This window comes from Chanodichthys erythropterus, chromosome 1, assembly GCF_024489055.1.
Source record: "Chanodichthys erythropterus isolate Z2021 chromosome 1, ASM2448905v1, whole genome shotgun sequence".
Taxonomy (NCBI): domain Eukaryota; kingdom Metazoa; phylum Chordata; class Actinopteri; order Cypriniformes; family Xenocyprididae; genus Chanodichthys; species Chanodichthys erythropterus.
In genome coordinates this window covers 22,900,882-22,921,852 of record NC_090221.1, presented here as the reverse complement: position 1 = coordinate 22,921,852, position 20,971 = coordinate 22,900,882, and the positions used below count along the sequence as shown (strand labels likewise).

The 20,971-nt window shown below is 36.1% G+C and overlaps 1 protein-coding gene across 1 annotated transcript; it reads left to right on the top strand.

Moving 5' to 3' along the window:
• The first annotated feature begins 1,788 nt into the window (after window positions 1-1,788).
• On the top strand, window positions 1,789-20,923 carry sting1 (stimulator of interferon response cGAMP interactor 1). Its single transcript, XM_067382234.1, has 7 exons — window positions 1,789-1,877; window positions 8,852-9,078; window positions 9,167-9,344; window positions 16,937-17,045; window positions 17,552-17,775; window positions 20,016-20,202; window positions 20,569-20,923. Exons 2-7 carry the CDS (start codon window positions 8,852-8,854, stop codon window positions 20,826-20,828), a joined length of 1,185 nt encoding a protein of 394 aa, XP_067238335.1. The 5' UTR covers window positions 1,789-1,877; the 3' UTR covers window positions 20,829-20,923.
• The last annotated feature ends 48 nt before the right edge of the window (window positions 20,924-20,971 follow it).

The window sequence follows — 20,971 nt, the reverse complement described above, 5'->3', positions numbered from 1 at the left end:
TGGTTGCCATGGCGGTCATTTTACTAATTAACCGCAATAACCAAATTATGTATTTTGAATCATATCTCCTGAATCAAACATCATATCACAGAAAAGGTTATGTCTACCCCAATGTTTTGATGGTCAAGGGATTACAATGATGCCATATAAATCAAAAACTGTTCAGGTGAATAGTTAATGGTGAATTCAGTGAGAAGGAAATCACAGTATCTGAGAACCTAGCTAGACTTTATAATATCATGTCTGTTGCATGCATGTTGTTTAGAGTTTTAAAAGCTTAATCCTTTTGTTCATTAACCCTGACAGTACAGTGACTGTTTAAAGAATATAATATTTATTCTATATATCCTTAGCAACATAGCTTAAAAAGAATGTCAAACAAAGATTTACTTTGTTTGATTTACTAAAAAATCTATTTCAGAAACATGTTTGTTTGATTGTTTTGTTGTTGTTGAATCTTTTTTTCAGTCTCCTTCACAGTCTCCTCCACATTGACACAAAGCTGTGAACTTTAAGGAGGCTTTCTTGTAGCCACAGCTTAAGAGTTCAAGGATGGTCTGCCTTGGCTTTGGACAAGACCACAATGTTCTCCAAATGCTTGGGTTCATCCAACCTCAGTCTGTTGCCACCTCAAGTGCTTGTCCTCAACAGTGTTCCCCTTGGTACACTTGGTACACAGATCTCATGGTCCTAGCCATTACACATGTGTCAGAGCTGGACATTGAGGAAATGTGGGTGGCATTTGGGACAGGCAAGAACTTCAGATACATACCTGCCCATGAGACTGCCAAGTCTCTGGGTCCTGACAAATCCAAGGCCCTTCCTGTGTCCCATGCCTTCACTGGCTGTGACACAGCTTCTACATTTGCAACCAGGGGCTAGAAGACAGCAGGGCATACATGGACTGCAGATGATAGTCTTGTTCCATTCATGAATGAATAAACTTTTTGAAGGAATCAGTTGAATGATTCAGACTAATGGACAGTCATTTTTGTTACTGAATGAACCAGTGATTTGAACCTATCGAAAGCTTGGACAGCTGACGTGTTACCTCCCTGCCTTATCAGACAATGACTTTGCAGGCAGCATTTGCGCACAAAACTGATTTCGGACATTGAAACTACAGTATATTGGCTTCGGAAGTGCCTTGGTGCCGTCCTACCTTGCAACATTTTTAAGCTTTTGGACGCAGCCATTAATAAGGGCAGTAACATGTTTCATTCCTTGGCTTGTTTAGCTTCTGAATTAACGAGAATGAATCCGTTGAAAAAATGACCCTGTCATAAAGACAGTCACTTCAAACCTACTGGCGTAACAATGTAACCTGAAAGAGTCCATAAACAACCTTTAGAGCTGCATGAACAAATCCTCATTCAGTCTGTCCTCAGGGGAAAAACATCTGACTGTCTATACAAAGCATTTCACATTAGAAAGTTTATATGATTTGTTTAATGACTATGCTATTACATTTGAAAGTTTGAAGATCTGTCCTAGATTTTCAATGTGGTCTCAGCCTATACGTACAGTGGGGTCCAAATGTCTAAGTAGCCTATACTTATAGAGCACATATACTCTTATAAGTATGTTCTATATTATGTAGGCTACTATTTTAAACTCTACGATTATTCTTCTGAGGATAACATAGAAATGGAACCTATAGAAAACTCAAAGACTGATTGGAGAAGGGCATTATTCATTTACTGAAAGTGAAACTGAATATTGCCAGAAAAAGAAACTAGGTGTGGTAGAAAAGTAAAGACAGAACAAAGAGCGAGAGAGAGAGAGAGAGAGAGAGAGAGAGAGAGAGAGAGAAATTTAGAGTGAGCGCAGAAGAAAGAGAATAAAGATCACTCGGTCACAATCAAAGCTAATGCAAGGTAAGCTTGAACATGTATTATAACTTCTTATAATCAACCTTCTTATAATTTTGAATGTACAACAATTGTATGACATGGCAGAATATCAAAGCAAGCATAGGTAATATATAATAGGTCTAAGATGGCATAAGCATACTTTTAAAGCATTTTATTTGATGGAATGGCAATTATACATTATATGGCTTAAGAGTCCATTTTTGGGGACCACTGTATATGTTTAAATTCCCCATATTGTTTTACTTTTAACAATGCATTTATATGTCAGCTGACTGATCTCTCTGGTCACTGGTGGTATGATAACAAAACTTCCTAAAAAGGGATAAAAGAAATCAAATACATAAAAATGTAAAAACTTTAGTTGTATTCCAAGTATGTACGTTTCTGTGCTATTTAATGTGTTTCACGTTACTTGGTGCAGTATGCATTTCTTCCTTTTCTTGGAAGTATTTATAAATGCATGCTTAAAATATTATTAATCGAACACACAATGACCCGAGCATTATTGGTACTGTTAACACTGTTAAAGCTGTCATGTTGCTGTAATGTTTCATCTTTAAGATGTTTTATATGCGTCACAGTAATGTCTGTGGTTACATTTGGATATAGAAATAAATCAGCAGGTGCTGTGAATCTCACCAGCTTGTGGTTTCATCTTCCGTACGTGGGCTAGGAGAAATGCAAAGAGCTCCACTAACATATATACCTGTATCCAAATGAAGCTAGAGACGTTAGTGGTGGAATAAGGAGTGGCATTCATTATCATAAAACCTGCGATTCCTGTAAACCCATTGAATAAGTATGATCTCATGCACAGCTGTAAAAAGCACATGAGAGAAAAAATAGTCAAAACAGGAACCAATTCGGAGCTGAAAATAAATTATATATTAAAACTTTTCTGGAATTTAGGAGTGTAAAAGCACAATAGATATAGATGAAGATACAGATGGGTGTTTATTTATCTATGGGCACTTTTGGAGGAAAAAGCCCACAGAGGAAAATTAACTCTTAAAGCATGCTTTTCACACTCCTAAAAAGTGGTGCAGGTTGTTTCTGATGCCCCCCTTGAAATCGTGTTTCTTTGACTCCGATTAAATTGCGTTCCTGGTCCACCCCAAGGCTGGGGGCCCCTAGAAACGTCACTTTTGCTCCCGCTAGCGACAGCCCTGCACATATCACAGGGGAATTCTGTTATGCATGTCATTTTTATGAAAATAATGAACATTTCCAAGGATGGGCAGTATTTATGATACATGTATTTCAAATACAAAATAGTATTTTGTAATTTGTATTTGATAGGGTTGATGAAAATGGCTTTGTATCAAAATACTTTAGTGTTTTGTATTTTTGTAGTTTTAAAATACTGTAAAATACTTTGCATTTTTATGATGTCATCATGTAGACTTCTTACAACCTCTGATTGGTGCATACTTAGTAGTTTGCCCAGACTTGTTGAGTTCAGAATAGATGTTAAGTTTTGGTGTTCCTTTTATTCGCCTAGGCTAAATAGTTTACCAAATTACATAATGTTCTTGAAAACTGTTATACCGAGCAGCAGCCCCCTATATTTATGATTAACAATCAATTGATAAATTAGTTATAAACTAGTTGCTATGAATAGAGGAGCTATCAGTTGTCTTCTTATGATTGACTTGTTTGTCATTGAGTCAGTGTTGCTGATGCAAAGTAGGCCCTTCATTACCAAACATCAAGTAACTAAATTAGGTAACAATTATTGAGTCATTCGCTAACTGTTTAAAAATGAAAGTGTTGGTTACTTTAAAAATGCCCTTCATCTGGGCAATCACAGGGATATGTGAATATTTGATCTGTGAAATCCACAATATGTAGATTTTCGCTGCTAAAGGTCGCTTATTTAGTCACTTATCCTTGATTTTGTGGAATCATGGGATGTAGGGATGCTCGCATTGACCGTTTAACCGTTAACCGAAAGTAAGAATTTTAACCGATTAATACTATCAGTTAAACGATTTTTTTGTTGTTTTTGCTGCATGGTTAAAGAAAAATATGCTATATATATACATATATGCTTATTTGTTAACTCACCGGGCGTTTCACACGTGCCAGACATATTTCGCTAAGCAACAAGCAAAATGAAGCGAGCGAAAAGAAGTACTGACCATTTCCAACCAAGCAATCACAGCGTGCTAACGTTTTAGGACAGGTCGATGGTATATAAATCGTGGCCGAACGTTAGCGTTTGTCAATCAAGCAAAACCGTCCATTCAGAAACCGAGAAATTTGACACTTTAAGGTAAGAGGCTGATCTCTCAGATTGACGCGCGAGCTGGCTTGACTGAAGGATTTGTAGTTTATGGACTGTTTTGAGTTAAAAGCATTGATGGCATCAATAAAAGAGATATCTAAAAGCGAAACGAAAATTTTTGCCTCGACCGGCGACACAGTGGGGAGGACGCACGAGAGGAGACCTGCGCGTTTAATTGGTATGTGTATGCTACTGTAATACTGCATAATACAAAGCTTATCAGTGGCATGCACTTTGATCACGAAAGTGAAAGTGCCTTTTGCGGTCGCATAGCGGTGCCCCCGCGTTCCCATTTCTCTCGATGTGAACCGTGAGCTCCAGTCCATTACAATTCAGGGCCATGGTATACTTCATTTCCCGCATTCCGCTTAGTCTCGTGCGCGAGCCTTTCAAAGAAACTCCTTTGCCCATGAGCGCGGAAAGACGCGTTCGGTGTGCACACGTGCACCGTCCGTGGTCATAACAATAACAATCCTTGAGGTAGGCCTGCTATTTTTATTTGACGGAAAAAATGTCTAAAATACCGGTTGTTAAAAGCTTCAATGGATTCACCGTGTTTTTGTTTTGTCATCTTAATTTGTTAAACATTTAAGTGAAAAATATTTAGTGTAGGCCTATTTATTTTATGCCTTTTATTTAAATTATTTTTTTCTGCTGTCAGAAACGCTGCAGGTGCGTGACAATTTGATAATGTGAATCCAGGTTCTGTTGTTTATCTGTTCTATGCTGCTGTTTGCATGTTAAAATAAACCCGTGGAAGACACAGACACTCGTCAATTGTATTTTTTATTTAATGTCATATTATATAGGCTATACAATATTATAATCTTATCAGTTAACGGTTAATAATCGGATAACGAGCGTCGGTTGTCGGTCGAGAAATTTAACCGAAATGAGCATCCCTAATGGGATGTGTTATTTTCTCATCTACAGCCAGTGGAAAAGAATCGGGATGGGGGAGAAATCATGTTCATGGATGAGATTATTAACGTTACTGTAGTATGAAGCAGAGCAAGGCGAGTGATGTTGGAGCTGAACGAGACCACTAGAGAGATTGCTAATGAGAGACGAGCGCGACACGTCTCGAGAGCAGCGGAACTTTTATTATGCCACAGTCTCCGCTTCCGCCTTTTTTTGATCTAGCGTATGTGGGGTAATGCGGTGCTGTTTATCATATTAGATTTGTGTGTTGAAAGTTGTTATAGTGCTACTCTGTGCTTTCGCTTGGCAGCTGCTATGAGACACTTGTTGCACACTGCAGAAAGTTAGATCAATATTAGTCATGGTAAAACATCTCGCGGTAAATCAAGAAAACAAGATTTAAACAAGAAGCTATATAACATGATTGGATTCATTCATCGACTGAAAATTAGATGAGTAATATAATGCATCTTTGGTGTTTCCATGGTTTCTACAAAATAAAACCGGAAATCGTGTATAATGCGGGTATGATGTCATTGATAGGCGGCGCACGGACACGGCCCGTGTCCTGTTTAAAATGGCATATTTCTCTGGATTTAAACATTTTTGGAAACATTTGGGATAATGTAAGTACACAAATCAACAAAATATATAACATTGTTCTAGTGGTTTTTGGATATTTTAATCTAAAAAATCCTACTGTACATAGTGTGCCTTTAACTGATTGCATATGTCAGATTTATTGCATGACTTGGGCAGAGAAAAGTTGTTGCTATCAAACATTGTTCACTTAATCAACTGAGTCAGTGTAATGGTGAAGGGATAGATCAAATAGGCCAATTGATGGAAGGTTTGCAAAGAAATTTCATGCTCCCATTTAAAAGTATTTTTTAGTATTTTTAAAATAGTTTAATTTGATACATGGTGTGGCTGACACTTAAATACACTTAAATACACTTAAAATTAAGTTATTTGGTATTTTACTTTAAAATACATTTTGATGTATATTTGCCCAACCCTGAACATTTCCACCACAACTCAAATTATGCATTGTTTTTAAAAGAATTATGTGGTGGATGTGTTGAATGATGAAATGACATTTTGAACAATGTTTGGAATAAAAAGCCTTACTCCTTTGTCTTGCTAAGGCTAATTACATTTTAGATGTTCTAAATAATAATAATAATAATAATAAAAACATAATTTGACAAAATTGCAGCTTGTTGGAAATTACATAAAATAAAAATTATTAACCCTGTACAGCACAGTGTTGCCCCCAGGCAATGGAAGGTTTTCTTAAGCCCTGGGTTTAATAAATTTTATCTTTAAATTATTACAACCAATTAGAAAGCTCAAAAAAGTACCAAAGAATAGTCCAGTAAGTTTTGGGAGTCACTACCAAGCACCCTTTAAGGGACATCCTGTTTTGACACATGGTCACAGGAGCACATGGTGTGAGAAGAAGGCAAGATTATTTGCTTTAGTAATGTTATTTAAAATGACATGAACTGTACAAAAAGAGAAACCTTTTGTCAGGTTTTATTAATTTTAACATGTTCAGAAATTCAGTTTTTCTTTTTGTTGCCTCAGGGCAACGTTGTGAGATAAGGGGTACTTTCCGAGGAGGTTTTGGACAATATCTCACATTGGCAACAATGTGTTATATAAGGGAAGATGCAGGGTTCCTGGGTGTGCCGGCCCAACGGCAGTTTCCCACTGGGCGGGGAAGGTTTCTTGTGCGTTCGGTCTTTTCAGTGTGGCAAAATAGTTTAATTCCAATTAAACATTTATATTATGACCTCGAATTTAGGTTTGAATGCCAATTGATAATTGACAATTTATACGATAATTGATCTAGACATTTGATTATTCTATTTAACTCTTTACTCTTATTGTACTTGTTCATTCGGTTCTCAGAGTCGCACAGGGTCCTCGCACCAGCTGTTATGCGGGCCCACGATCACAAACTCGCCAGTCTGATCAATAACCAGAGGTTATGGCTAAAGCAATTTAACAATGCTGCCAATGCTTGCTATTGTTAAAAGGTACCCATGTAGCCCCATACAATCGCCTATATAACAACTTAGTTAAAGCTCTGACAATAATCAGGGGTTATGACCAGTACTATGAGGTAATGTCGCCTATCTGGTCCCATATAGTTAGTAAAATAACTATATAACAACTTAATTAAAGCAGAGGCAATGACCGGAGGTTATGACCAGTACACCTTTGTCTAACCCCATATTGTGAATGCAATTGCATAACAACTTCAAGCAGTTAGTCAGAAACCTAGTATCTCGCCAGATGTGCCCCATGCTCCATACAATCCGAGATCTATTATGTACTTAACCCTGGTCATAGATTTGCGGTAACAACGGATACATCATAATCTACTGAAGTCAATAATTTCAGAGTAAGTCAGAATAAAGCCAAATGTAAAAATGTATTAGTCAAGTAAATGTATCATGCTAATTACATAATCAATTTAAAGATGATCAATACAAAACATCAAATGCTCAGAAAAAGACTAAAAAGATGCATACCTGACATTAGAAAAATACACATTGCTGAGTGTCTGAAGGACACCCAAGCAATATGGGCTGATCTGATCTGATTACAGGCTCGAGCCCCGAGCCTCCTGCAACATCTCTTTAAATACTTAGACCAAGAGAGAAACTTCTTTCAAATGGAAACATGAGTTTACAAATGTAATTTGCATTAATCAGGGTCCTAGACTGAGTAGTTTACACCTTTTAGGGACAGAAGTCCATTTGCATGAAAGACCTGGTGAAGGTGGACACACCCATTACAGAGAGCAAAATATCTCTAAAATCTTTAAACCTTTATTACCTTCTGGTTTACTTCTGTGGGAATGAGACCTTTGCACCAGTCACACTGAGACATTTCAAATGATACCAAACCTGTATAATGTTGCATGATAACTGTTCACATTAAACCATATAGATTTTGGGTGAATTTCAGGTCATCTCTGCATGTAGAGAGAAGAGATGGGGGAAGAGGGGGGTGAAGGAAGGGAAATGTAGATTAAGGCAATGCTGAGGTGTGATTGCGTCTCGGATGGGGATGCTAAGATTGCAAGAGAGCGTTCACATGTTAATTTCCTTTGTTTTCTCAAAGAGTAGCCCTTTCTCGGTCCAGATAGTCCAATATCAGTCTTACAATTACAACATACTCCACTATTTCACAGCAGAGAAGAACTGCTTTTTGAAGTTTCGTACGGAGTGAAATGTTATAACAAGAAGTACATTATATGTCATGGCACACTACATGATACAAACCTATGCATGGATCAAATTCAATATATCAATGTCTTTCAAGTGTTTTTCCCTTTTCACTTGATTTCTGGACATTTTTAAAAAGAAATTGTGATTTTGTATTGTTCTCTGAGCATTGTCTTATGATAAATTTCTCTATGATTCTATACCATTGTTGCACAACGTTGTCCTGAGGCAACGGAAAAATATTTTGGAGTGGGGGGAGGGCGGAGGGTCAAATTTTTTTTTTGTATCAATAAAATGTTTCCAAATTAACCAAAAAATGATGTGGAATATTTTTTTTTTTTTTCATGTGCCATCAACATGTGTGCAGTAGAGGGTTAATGGTCTCATATTTACCTCAAGCTCTAGCTGACATTGTCTCCTTGGCAAACAAGTGCTTTTTTGGGCAAAATTACTGGGTGTTTTGGACATTAAGTCACAACTGTGGGAAAACCATACATATATCTAAACTGTAAATGTGATGTGTTCAGATGTGTGGTGAGATCAGAGAGGACAGACTCGTCCCCAGTGCGCGCAGCAGTCTTCCGGTGGTGTGTGCTGCTGGACTTGGCTTTCTTATGCTGGTTTTTGCATGGATGCTGGACTCTGACAGCTTCAAGGAGAGAGCAGGAATGTTCCTTTTTTGCCTCATAGCGCAAAGGTTTATTCACAGTATGTGTTTGTTTGCAGAGGAGTGGCTCGTCCATTCAAGGCAAAGGTTAGAAAACAAATTAAACAGTTGAATAAAATTTTCCCTGGGATAAAATCGTTTTTGTATTGTTTCAGTATATTATGCTCTTTTCCAGGTATCATGGCAGAATAAATGAGATCTTTCAGGCTTGCTTCAAAGGACATGTCATTCTGGGAATGTGTGCAATATTCCTGATGCTAATGTTTGGTGGCATTTCCTTTACTCATGAGCAGTGGAGCACCATGACCATCACGTGTGCCGGTTACCTGTTGCTCAACAGCCTGGGGGTGCTGGTAAGATTTATCCCATGCCAGGAGAACAATATCCATGTCCAAATAAAAAATATTTATGAGAATGAGCAATTTATGAGCAAAAAAATGCTATTTATACATCATTCATGGAATGTTTTTCTGAAACATATTTGGAGATTTGTCTAATGACGTTACTGCTTGCCACTTTGTTCAGAACTTTCAGAAACAATATTTCCATAATACTAGCAAAAATATAAAACAGAAAATATTCACTTAAAAAAGACCTATTAGGCCCTTTGGTCTATTAGAACAGGTTTTCATGCATGAATGTTTAAAAAATGCATTATTTTTCAGATATTTGACATTGTTGCAGCACCTCTCTTCCCAGGCTGTCAGTAACGCTCTGTTTAGTTCCTGTCTCTATAAGCCCCCCCTTTTGAAAAGCACAATGGTACGGTGGCCCAGTAGTGCACAACACAACGAAATTAAAAAAGCAAACATAAGTTCACAACACAACAAAATCGAGCCACAACACAATGGAATAAAGCCACAACACAACGGAATAAAGCCACAACACAACGGAATAAAGCCACAACACAACGGAATAAAGCCACAACACAACGAAATAAAGCCACAACACAACGGAAATTCTCCCAACCACTAGGGGGCTCTCAGCGCTCGTTAATATTAGTATTCCTTGCCAATGTTCTATAAAGTCGACAGTCTTACAAAGATATCAATACCATGATTAGTTTTAAGTATGTAAACGTTGTATAACGACATGAAATATTAATTCAAATATACTTGAGTGCACAATAACTTCATATTTATACCTGTGAATGATTTGATGCGCTACCACGGATGAAGGCAGGGCGTAGATTTGGCTTCAACATTGGGGGGGGTTGAGCGTTGGTATGCTGCCTGTTATTTTTTTAATTAAAAAAAAATCTGTTTTATGTGTAGTGTTATTGGATAATTTATTTCTTATCTATCTATCTATCTATCTATCCTAACTTTATGGAATTTATCTATAACCATTCATCAAATTCTAACATAACGGAGTGATTCTAAAAAGAAAGAAATTATGTTAAATATTGAAACCGCCAGTAGGTGGCAGCGATTCGATGTTTTAATGAGTGAGCTACTTAAATCGTTCATTCAAGCAAATTCGTTCAAAATCAGATTAATTAAGGATGAAAACAAACACCGATGTGAATACTTTTGTCATTGATAAGACACTATTGAAAAATGAAGTAACAAAACAGACAGCTGTTTTAATAAGTGGTTACAGTTACACTGATAGTTATGGCTAAATTGCAATGGATTAGCTAGCTAAAATATATGTGGAGTGTAACGTTACTTAGCTATTACAATGTTTTTATACCTCCTTCTCAGTACATGTTTTATTCTTTTTAACATCCCTCTTTGAACAGAAATTTAAAATAGTCGGCTGGGCAACGGTTCTCTTCATTTTTTAGTGCCACCCTTGCTCTCCATTCAAACATTAGAGCTCCACTCGTGTTGTTTTGGTGAAAGTGCAATGCGCATTGGTTGGGCGTAACCAATCGGTTCAATGGAAGGGAGGCACTTTTTTTGACTAATTTATTATGACAAACTCATTTGATTAGAAACAAAATTATTGTTACAAAATAAATGAATTATACATATGTTAGTATAGATCTACTGTGATTTTCATGTTGAAATATGGGGGGGGGGGTTGGGGTTGTAACTGATGGATTTGAATATTGGGGGGGGGTTACCAAACCCCCCCATCCCCCCGCAAACTACGCCCCTGGATGAAGGGAACGTCTGACAATTCCACCAAGTGGTTAAAATGTATAATTTGTATTCATTACAGTGACTTTGTTTAACATTTAAAAACAGACATGTTTCCAAAGCTTGTTACTTCCTGTTGGTAAGACAATTTGTAATTTGAACATGTCTGTTTTTAAATGTTAAAAGTAATTTTAACGAAAACAAATTATATGTTTTAACCACTTGGTGGAATTGTCAGATGTTCCCTTCATCATTCGCCATGGTAGCACGTCAAATCATTCACAGTTATAAATATGAAGCTATTGTGCACTCAAATGATTTTGAATTAATATTTAATGTCGATATACAGTGGTTATATACTGTTGAAACTAACCGTGGTATTCATATCACTGCCGACTCTATAAAACATTGGCAAGGAATACTAACAATACCGAGCTCTGAGAGCCCCCTAGTGGTCGGGAGCATTTCCGTTGTGTTGTGGCTTTATTCCATTGTGTTGTGGCTTTATTTCTTTGTGTTGTGGCTTTATTCCGTTGTGTTCTTATGTTTGCTTTTTTAATTTCGTTGTGTTGTGCACTACTGGGCCATCGTACAATGGCCCTCATTTATCAAACTAACGTAGAAACCAGCGTATATTAGAACGGAAGATCAGCTTATGGCAACGCTCACGTGCGATTCATTAAACTTTCGTATGCGGCCAATTCCGTCGCACAGATGAACGGGTGTTGATAAATGTGGCGGCTGAAAACTGTCATCATTTAAATATAACGCCCCAAATTTTAGAAGCCTCGCCCTATAATTTACGACACAGAGAAGTGTGACCTTGCCATGAAGAGGAATTAATCACATAAAAAATACTCGGACCATTAAACTGGTCATTCTTCAATTGGGGTGGCAAATTAGAGGCAGAAATTGTAAAAAATCTTGTTTGTTTTCTTTTAATAATATGCATTGCTATGCATTTAAGATTAGTTTAATATGCTATATCCATTAATATTGAAGCTTAATAATATTTTGATTTTTAAATAATTTTAATCAAACACTGGTAAAACAACCACTTATGTCTGCTGTTACCAATTTGAAGTCAAATTTTGGTTTGTTCTAAAATAAACAGGGATATGCAACTTTAGGTAATATAATTAATAAATAAATAAATTACTTTAAGGACTCAGTTTCATTGATTATTTAAATTTCATTTTTAGAATAAGTAACTTTTGAAGTAACACCACAGACGTATAACTCCACAGACTTTATATATAAAAGGTTTAACAATTAAAAGTTTGTTGAGCAAAATAATGAATTTCATCATAAGTAGGATTACAAGAAGTATCTACTCTGATAAAAGAACATTTAGAGAAAAACTGTATTAAAAAATATGTATAATTAAAACAATTTGCAAACTGTTTCTCACTCCTTAAAGGGATAGTTCAACCAAAAATGAAAATTCTGTCATCATACTCCCCCTCACATTGTTCCAAACCTGTATAAATTTCTTTGTTCTGCTGAACACAAAGGAAGATATTTGGAAGAATGTTTGTAACCCAGCAGATCTCACCCCCATTGACTACCATAGTAGCGAAAAAATATGGCAGTCAGTGGGGGGCAAGATGTGTTTGGTTACATTCTTCTAAGTATCTTCCTTTGTGTACAGCAGAACAAAGAAATTTGGTAACACTTTAGTATAGGAAACACATATAGTTAGTTAGTAAAGTCGTTGTTAAATTTAGATTTGGTAGGATTAATAATGTAGAATATGGTCATGCAAAATAAGGCATTCATATGTGCTTAATAAATACCAATAAACAGCCATTCTAGTAATATGCATGATAATAAACAACTAAAAGACCCTAAAATAAAGTGTTATCCGAAATTTATACAGGTTTGGAGCAACCTGTGGATGAGTAAATGATGATAGGATTTTCATTTTTGGGTGAACAAAAAATTGTATCCCTTTAACAAAAAATAGACTGCACAATGGATTGTGATGCAATCATAATGTGTGATCTTTTTCAATAGAGAATAAAAAATCCAGAAAATTTTATGTGAATAAAACATGAATCCACAAACTTATTTAACTTATTAACTTACTTTCCCCTGAGAGATCTCCTTTTCTCAGTTTTTTTGTTTGTTTTGTTTTTGCACAGAATGTTTTTAAAATGGGTCTGATGAGGTACTCTGCATCTTTCGCTGTCTATAAAGTCACTGCTTTTCAGCAGCAGTTAATCTTGCTATACCTGACAAGAGGGATACAATTATATGACTATGAATGTCCTATGTGTTTTATTAAAAATACAACATTTCTGGTTGTATATTGTCTGTGGAGTTACTATAGAGTCTGTGGTGTTACCAGGAAAGACAGTAACACCACAGACAGCAATTAGTCTAAATCCAGACTTTTCTAAAATGGAGGCTGCCATCATGAGGATTTCAAGATCAGGGGCCATTTTGTAAATATTAGTAAGTATGTATTTATCAAAATTTGGATTAAAATATGTAAAATCTGCAAGTTATCAACATAACACCACAGACACTAATAAAGTGCGACACATGAAATTGTCAGAAATGTAGCTAACTTTAAGAACATTAATAAGAAAGAATGTACTCATGATGCACCCATCATATCAATCAGCACCTGCAATGACCATTATACACAGGAAGTAGTCCAAGTAGAGTTCCCCCTTTTCTTAAAGGGGCGACATGCATTGTTGTAATACCACAGACATGAATTTGGGGGACACTACTTTTTTCTTAAATAATACAAAATATGTATTTTTTAAAACAATTTAATACAATTGTACATGTTAAATAAAATCTATATTCCCAATTGTACCACTTTATTTGTGTTAAAAATGTAATATTGTTGCAATTACATTCCATGATACCTCTCTGAGGTATGGCGGGAACATGCATATTTTGTTACAAATGAAATCTTCCAAACTTAAATAAATATGTAATTTAAAACAAAACTTTAACTATTAATAGTGCACAAATTGTATTTATTCTACAGAATACAAACATGAAAAAAAAAAAAATGGAATTTATTGGTATTTAAAGTTTATTTCAACTGTTGTAAAGTAGAGGGACACCATTTGCCATATGACCCAACTTTGTATGCATTTTAATTTGCTGATAAATGGCTGAAATGTAAAGTTAGCAATGCTAGAACTGTGAGGCACCCGCGCGATCGATTGAATTTAATAAAATAAAGATAAATATTTTAATAAAATAAAGAAAACAAATACAACACGTCCAATGAGCTTAGCCTGTACTAGACCTATACTTGCTGCACAGTTTTTATCTTTTGTTTTGTTAATCTGTTAATTATTTTAGTGATATTTCGTGTAGTTCTATTGTTTTATTCCTTGAAGGCTATATTTTCTGTTCTCTGCAGTGTATGATGTGTGAATCCTAATGTTCTTTTGATGTTGCCATTTGCGCATCAAAAGCTAAATCCCTGGGGGAAAAAAAAACAAAAACAAAAAAACATTAGTGATATTTTAAGACACGCATCTATTCTAATTTTAATTTGACATTTTAATCGTGTTGTTTAATGGTTAATGTTAGTGAGTGATTGTCGGTCAGGAAAATAATCTAAATGTTCTCATAACAATTCTCCACCAGATTTACTATGCTGCATGCAAGTTCTTGCTGACTCAAAAACATGCATACACGAGCTGAGACCTGACCTGAGATTTGATCGTATAGCCAACGCTCACGCTCATATTGATAAATGCCAAATTTTGCGTGTTTTCTGGCGTACGATTGTTTGATAAATGAGGGCCATTGTGCTTTGATTGGTTGGCTGGACCAGGGTGTTGTAGTGCATATGCCTAGGGCAGGAATTTTAGAAACGGTGCTTACTGATATAGAGAAAAACTCCCTTTGGGGTGACTTAATGCTTTGTAACTTTGCAGACCTTTCTATATTCAATATTTGTTTAACTGGTACAGTTACTTTCTTGCGAAAGGAACAGTACGCAATGTGGCAAAGCCAATTCTAACTTACAATGGTTTGCAAGTAATCACATGGCCGAGTCTATTATCTCCAAAAATATAGTCTTTGTCATCATTGACTTGTAACACAGGAAACATAAAATACACTCAGCACTCATTTCAAGCACACACACTATTTGGATTACATAACGGTCAACAAAAGGTGCTGTAAATCATTTCTTCTGCTTCACTTCCACCAGCTTGCTAATTTTGCAACCACACAAGGGCTGTGTCCGAAATTGCCCCCTATATCCTACCCTTAAATAGGGCACTATTTGAGTCGTTTGATCATAATGGACATTATCGAGTGCACTCATTCAATCCCACAATGCACCGCAATAACGAGTGTACAACTGATGTACACTCAATGCCTAGAGAATACCCATAATGAACTGTGAGGGTTGTGCCGAACGAATCCACGTCTCACAAGAATATGGCGCCTGCAGATGAATCATCCATCCATTTTCCTAACCGCTGGTCCAATGTGGGTACAGTGTAATATCATACAGGTATATATTCCTTTTTAAGTGATTATTAAATTGTTTAATTAAGGTTTATGCATGCTAGTTTCCATGACAGAATTCAAGATACATCCTTTCATTATATTGGTACTGGAGCTGCCAGTTTCAAACGATTATTAAACGGCAAGCACAAACTATGCAAAGCGGCAGCCCTTCCAGTGCATGCAGTGTCCAAATTCACTCACTCGTTCATTCATTCACTCCTTCAAGTGGACTGTGTTAGTGGACTAATATAGGGAATAGTGAATGAGGGTATAGGGGTGATTTCGAACACAGCTATGACTGAATTGCAAATAGCATACCAGCGTTCTACACTCACTGCCATTTGTCATATAAAGACACTATCCATCCTATCACCAAATCTCACATGTCTCAATACCCAGGCTCACAGTCTTTGCATTTGCACTTTCATTTCCTGTATTTGGCTGGTATTTTGCCCAAGTGCTCAAGTGGGTGTCACCCTTATTTATATAGCGCTTTTTACAATGCAGATTGTATCAAAGCAGCTTTACATTGATAATTGGTATAGAATTTTTCCTTAGTGTCAATGCAAGCAGATCAAAAGCACTGTTGAATAAATGTCAAGGATACTGTTGAATATCAAATTTCACTGTTTTATCTTTTGAAGTTCCTAAAGGTTTTACCAGTTTTCATAATGTTGATCAGCTAGAAATGATTTTTCTTTGCTTTACGAATTTACCGGGCAATTTGAATCTGGTTTGTCTTATTGCAAACGAATTGTGTTGCTTTAAAATCTAATGTGAATACATATTACAAAGCGCTCACCAAAACCATGTTTTGTATTGATTTACCATCTAACGAAGTTATCATAGTTGGTTAAATTTAAGTCTTTGTGCCACCTACAGGCCTTTTGGGTGAAGTGTAGGTTGGTAAAGAACTTGCAAAATAGCCATAGTTTCATTACTCTTTTGATAGAATAGACATGATTAATAATCGTGATTATAATTGTAGTGAAGACAGTCATCAAGTGTGTGTAGAACCATGGGACACACACTTACAACAAAATTCAAGTTTTTACAGATCTACAATAATTTGCACCTTAGAATAAATGTCTAAATGTCTGTTTAGTCCATATGGGAAATTTAGCTTCCACAGAAAAATCACTCTGAAGGTTCTGTCCCACAAACATCTCACTCAATTTCAATGATAATGTATTGCCATTACAAACAACTATGTGGTTGTACTGCAACTTTGCTGTGGATGGTTAAAAGTAGTGCAAGTCAACTAAAATAATAAAAAGTAATTTAAAGTAATTTAAAAAATTAAGTAACATCTCTCTGTTTAACTTTCGTTTCTCTTTATCTATATATGTCTGTGTTTGCAGGGCCCTGCTCCGGTGGAGATCTCAGAAATTTGTGAAGTGAAGAAGATGAATGTGGCTCATGGTTTGGCCTGGTCTTTCTATATTGGCTACCTCAAATTTGTCCTTCCAGGTACATTCATTTGCAGTCCACATGTGAGCCATTACTTGTTGACGCCTCTAGAGGGCAGTAATGATGCATCACTTACTTAAACTAAATATCTGGACGTTGTCATGTAAATATAGGCCTTCATGTTACTGGACCTCATTTTTACATTGAAAATCTTTCAGATTGCTAGCTCTCAAATATTTTTCACACATCCACATATTCAAACATGGTGTGTTGCGTTTGGTCATAAGGCAAGTTTAGTATGTGCATACATGGATGTGATATTAGTGAATGTGAGAGAATTATTGGGTTGTTGGTGTTGTGGAGCATGGCAGCCCCTGATCTCTTAATGCTTTCACATTGAAATGGGCAGTGTGAATATTCTTCATAATTTCTTGTTTCTAGTTTGAAATGACTTGAAAATGCATAAATGATGACACTGAGCTTCAACCTATAAAACCACTGATCTTTTAAGAGATTCTGCTCACTTTCCTTTTTCATTTTCTCTTTTAATTTTTTTTCACCTGCAGATTTACAGAACAAGATTAGCCAATATTCCTCCACGAGGGTGAAACTGAGCTCTCCATGTCTACATATCCTTCTGCCCCTCAACGCTGTGGTCCCAACCAAACCTGAAGAGGAGGACACTAATGTGGTCTTCCACGAGAACCTTCCAGAACTGGAGTTGGACATAGCAGGGGTACGGAATCGTAGCTACAAGAATTGCGTCTACAAGATTACCCAGAACAATAAGGTGGGCAAATGCTTATTACTGTTAATTTAGTTCTTTGATACTGGAGTTCATCATGAACATTTTTTTAGAAAAAGCAAAAATATGATACAAGTATGACTATGTTGCATGCCAATGCATGTGCTTTTTGTCCATATTTCTCTGTTGTTGAGAAATTACATTCTTTAAATGATGTGGTAAGGTAGAATGCCAGTATTAAAGTTGCAATATAATAAGTAATTTCTGAGAAACATTGATGAAAGTGGATCCGACAGAGCACCATGTCACTGGAGCTGGTGTGCTGCTGGCAATTGATAATAAACTCTCACTTGTGTATTCTCTTGTGTACTGTATGTTAATTTTTTGCTCTTCCTTATTCTTTGTCACCTTTGCTATATTTTTCACAAAGCATTATTTTTCTTTGCTTTATATGATAAAGAGACGCCCACACTGCCTGTTTGTGCATTTTGGGGCCAGAGCAATGATGTTTGTTGGAGTTCATTTCAAATATCAACAGTGTTTCTGAGAAATGACTACTGTACCATTAAGACAGAAGTTTGCACACACTTAACTGAATTTGTTTCTGATTTTCTTCTTAAGAAAACTTTTTAAATGTAAAGTTTTATGCTTAAATACTTGAATTAACTTTTAAACATTTAAGCTTGAAGTTTCTTTTAAAGTTGAACTTTTCCTACATTAAAAATAAAAAATAATTGCTTTAAAAAGTACTATTACTTACCTTTTCATAAATTTAAAGACAGCAGTAGCAACTTTAATCTTGCATTCCTCACTAGTGGAAAACATCTAAAGCAAGAAAAAAGGTTTAGTGGGGTTCTATCCCAAAAAGGTATATAAGGAGAAAAGTCTTAAATAATTGCATTATACCTGCATATTTCATGGGTTATTTCAATTTTGTTCAGAGATAAAGTATGTTTACAAGTTTCTTTATTCATACAATTTAATTAAAATGTTCTTAATTGGAACCTCTAAAAGGTTCCCCAAGTAAAAAAAAAACAAAAAAAAAAACATTTCTATAATGTACTTAAAGTGCTCTATTTTCATGCACTAATTTTGTACTTAATATACAAAAAAATTCTTCTTTAGTACTTCTTAAGATAATCTTAAGAACATCTAAGTGTACTCAACTGTGCTATTTTAAGACACCATGAAATATGAACTAAAATGTGCTTTTCTCTCTGTATTAAAAAAAAATTTTTAGTTACCATTTGTAGTACACTATAAGTGGTAACTAAATACATTAAGATTATCTTAAGAAGTGTTAAAGAAGAATTTTAAAATAGTGTGTGATAGAGCACTTTAAAGTGATAGTTCACCCAATAATGAAAATTGTGTCATTTATTTCTTACCCTCATTCCTTTCCACACCCGTTAGATCTTCGTTAATCTTCGGAACACAAATTAAGATATTTTAGTTGAAATCCGATGGCTCCGTGAGGCCTACATAGGGAGCAATGACATTTCCTCTCTCGAGATCCATAAAGGTACTAAAAACATATTTAAATTGGTTCGTGTGAGTACAGTGGTTCAATATTAATATTATAAAGCGACGAGAATAATATAATAATAATATAACAAAAATATATGACTTATTTAGTGATGGACGATTTCAAAACTCTGCTTCATGAAGCATCAGAGCACAAATGAATCGAATCTGCTGTTCGGAGCACCAAAGTCACGTGATTTCAGCCGTTGGCAGTTTGACACGCGATCTGAATCATGATTAGACACACTGATTAATTTATGCTCCAATGCTTCCTGAAGCAGTGTTTTGAAATCGGCCATCACTAAATAAGTCGTTATTTTTATTTTTATTTTTTGGTGATTAACGAAGGTCTTACGGGTGTGGAACGGCATGAGGGTAAGTAATAAATGACAGAATTTTCATTTTTGGGTGAACTAACGCTTTAAGTACATTATAGAGGTGTACATTTTTTCCCACCTCGGTCTATATATGAAACACCTGACAAAACCGTTTAAGGTTCTATTTAGACCATTTTCTTCCAAGAGTGTAGTATGCACAGAATTATACTAAGAAGATCTACCATAAATATCCATGCATTACTGGCACACTCTTTTCAATGAACTGCAATGAAATAGCATGATAGTCTGATAGATAATATGCAAATTAGGATGCAGCACAACACAACATTTAGCTGTCAAAAAAAATCTCCTTTTGGCTAAAAACTATACTGGCACTGAAAATAAATGCAAGGTCTTACCTCCTCTTTGTGTGTCTGATCCTAGACTTTTAGCTGTGTTCTGGAATATGCCACACCTCTGCGGACGCTGTATCAGATGTCCCAGGAGAGCAGCGCAGGGTTTGGAGAAAGAGAACGAAAACAACAGGTCTTGGTGTTCTACAGAACCCTCAGCCAAATTCTGGAAAATTCTCTAGAGTGCCGGAACCGTTACAGGCTTGTCCTGCTCAACGGTGAGAAATTCCATTCAGATTACTAAAATGAGCAAGGCTTTTAACGCCCAGTTTCACAGACAAGGCTAGGTCCAGACTAAAATGTTTGAGCTGTCTTAATTGAAAGCACCTTGCACACCAGTAATGTTTTTTTTCTAAGGCACATTTTTGTAAAAGCTGGTTATATGTCCTAATTGTACTAAGGCCTAATCCTGGCTTAATCTAAACCCTATCTGTGAAACCAGGCCAAAGAGTCTTGTCCTGGAAATTATCAAAATACAGTCTTTTAGAATTGAAAAAGATTATTTGGATGTTATTCTTGCAGCATTCTCCTACAATAGTTCAGTTTAGTGTCCGTAATAGTGATTTGATAGAGCTGTTTTTCAGATGAGCACACAGGTGACCCTCATTACCTCTCCAGAGTGATCATCCAGCACCTGAAACAGCAGGATGGAGAGATTCACATGGATCCCATCCAAGAGACACCAAATAAAATCCATCCAGTTCCAGAAGAGGGTCAGATTAGGAATTTTAAGGGTGCGCTGTATGCCACTTTCCCAGAAGACCAAATGAGCAGTGAACCCACCCTCATGTTCAGCCCACCCCAGTCATTAAGATCTGAGCCAGTGGAGTCTACTGATTACTAGCAGTAGCTATTAACCGGAGATGTGTGCTCTGCATGATTTCTTGGTTGTTCAGTCATTATTTTATAGATTTTGATGTAATAATAAAGAATCCATTAAACCAGCTGCTATTCATAATTTTCTCTGTGTATTTCCTCTCGGTTCTT

Bases quoted from the DNA above. Each gene is read 5' to 3' on its own strand.
- sting1 (XM_067382234.1), top strand. From the start codon at position 8,852: ATGTGTGGTGAGATCAGAGAGGACAGACTCGTCCCCAGTGCGCGCAGC. The intron at 17,776-20,015 runs GTGGGCAAATGC...GTCTGATCCTAG, and splicing joins AGATTACCCAGAACAATAAG to ACTTTTAGCTGTGTTCTGGA. The intron at 20,203-20,568 runs GTGAGAAATTCC...GCTGTTTTTCAG, and splicing joins CAGGCTTGTCCTGCTCAACG to ATGAGCACACAGGTGACCCT.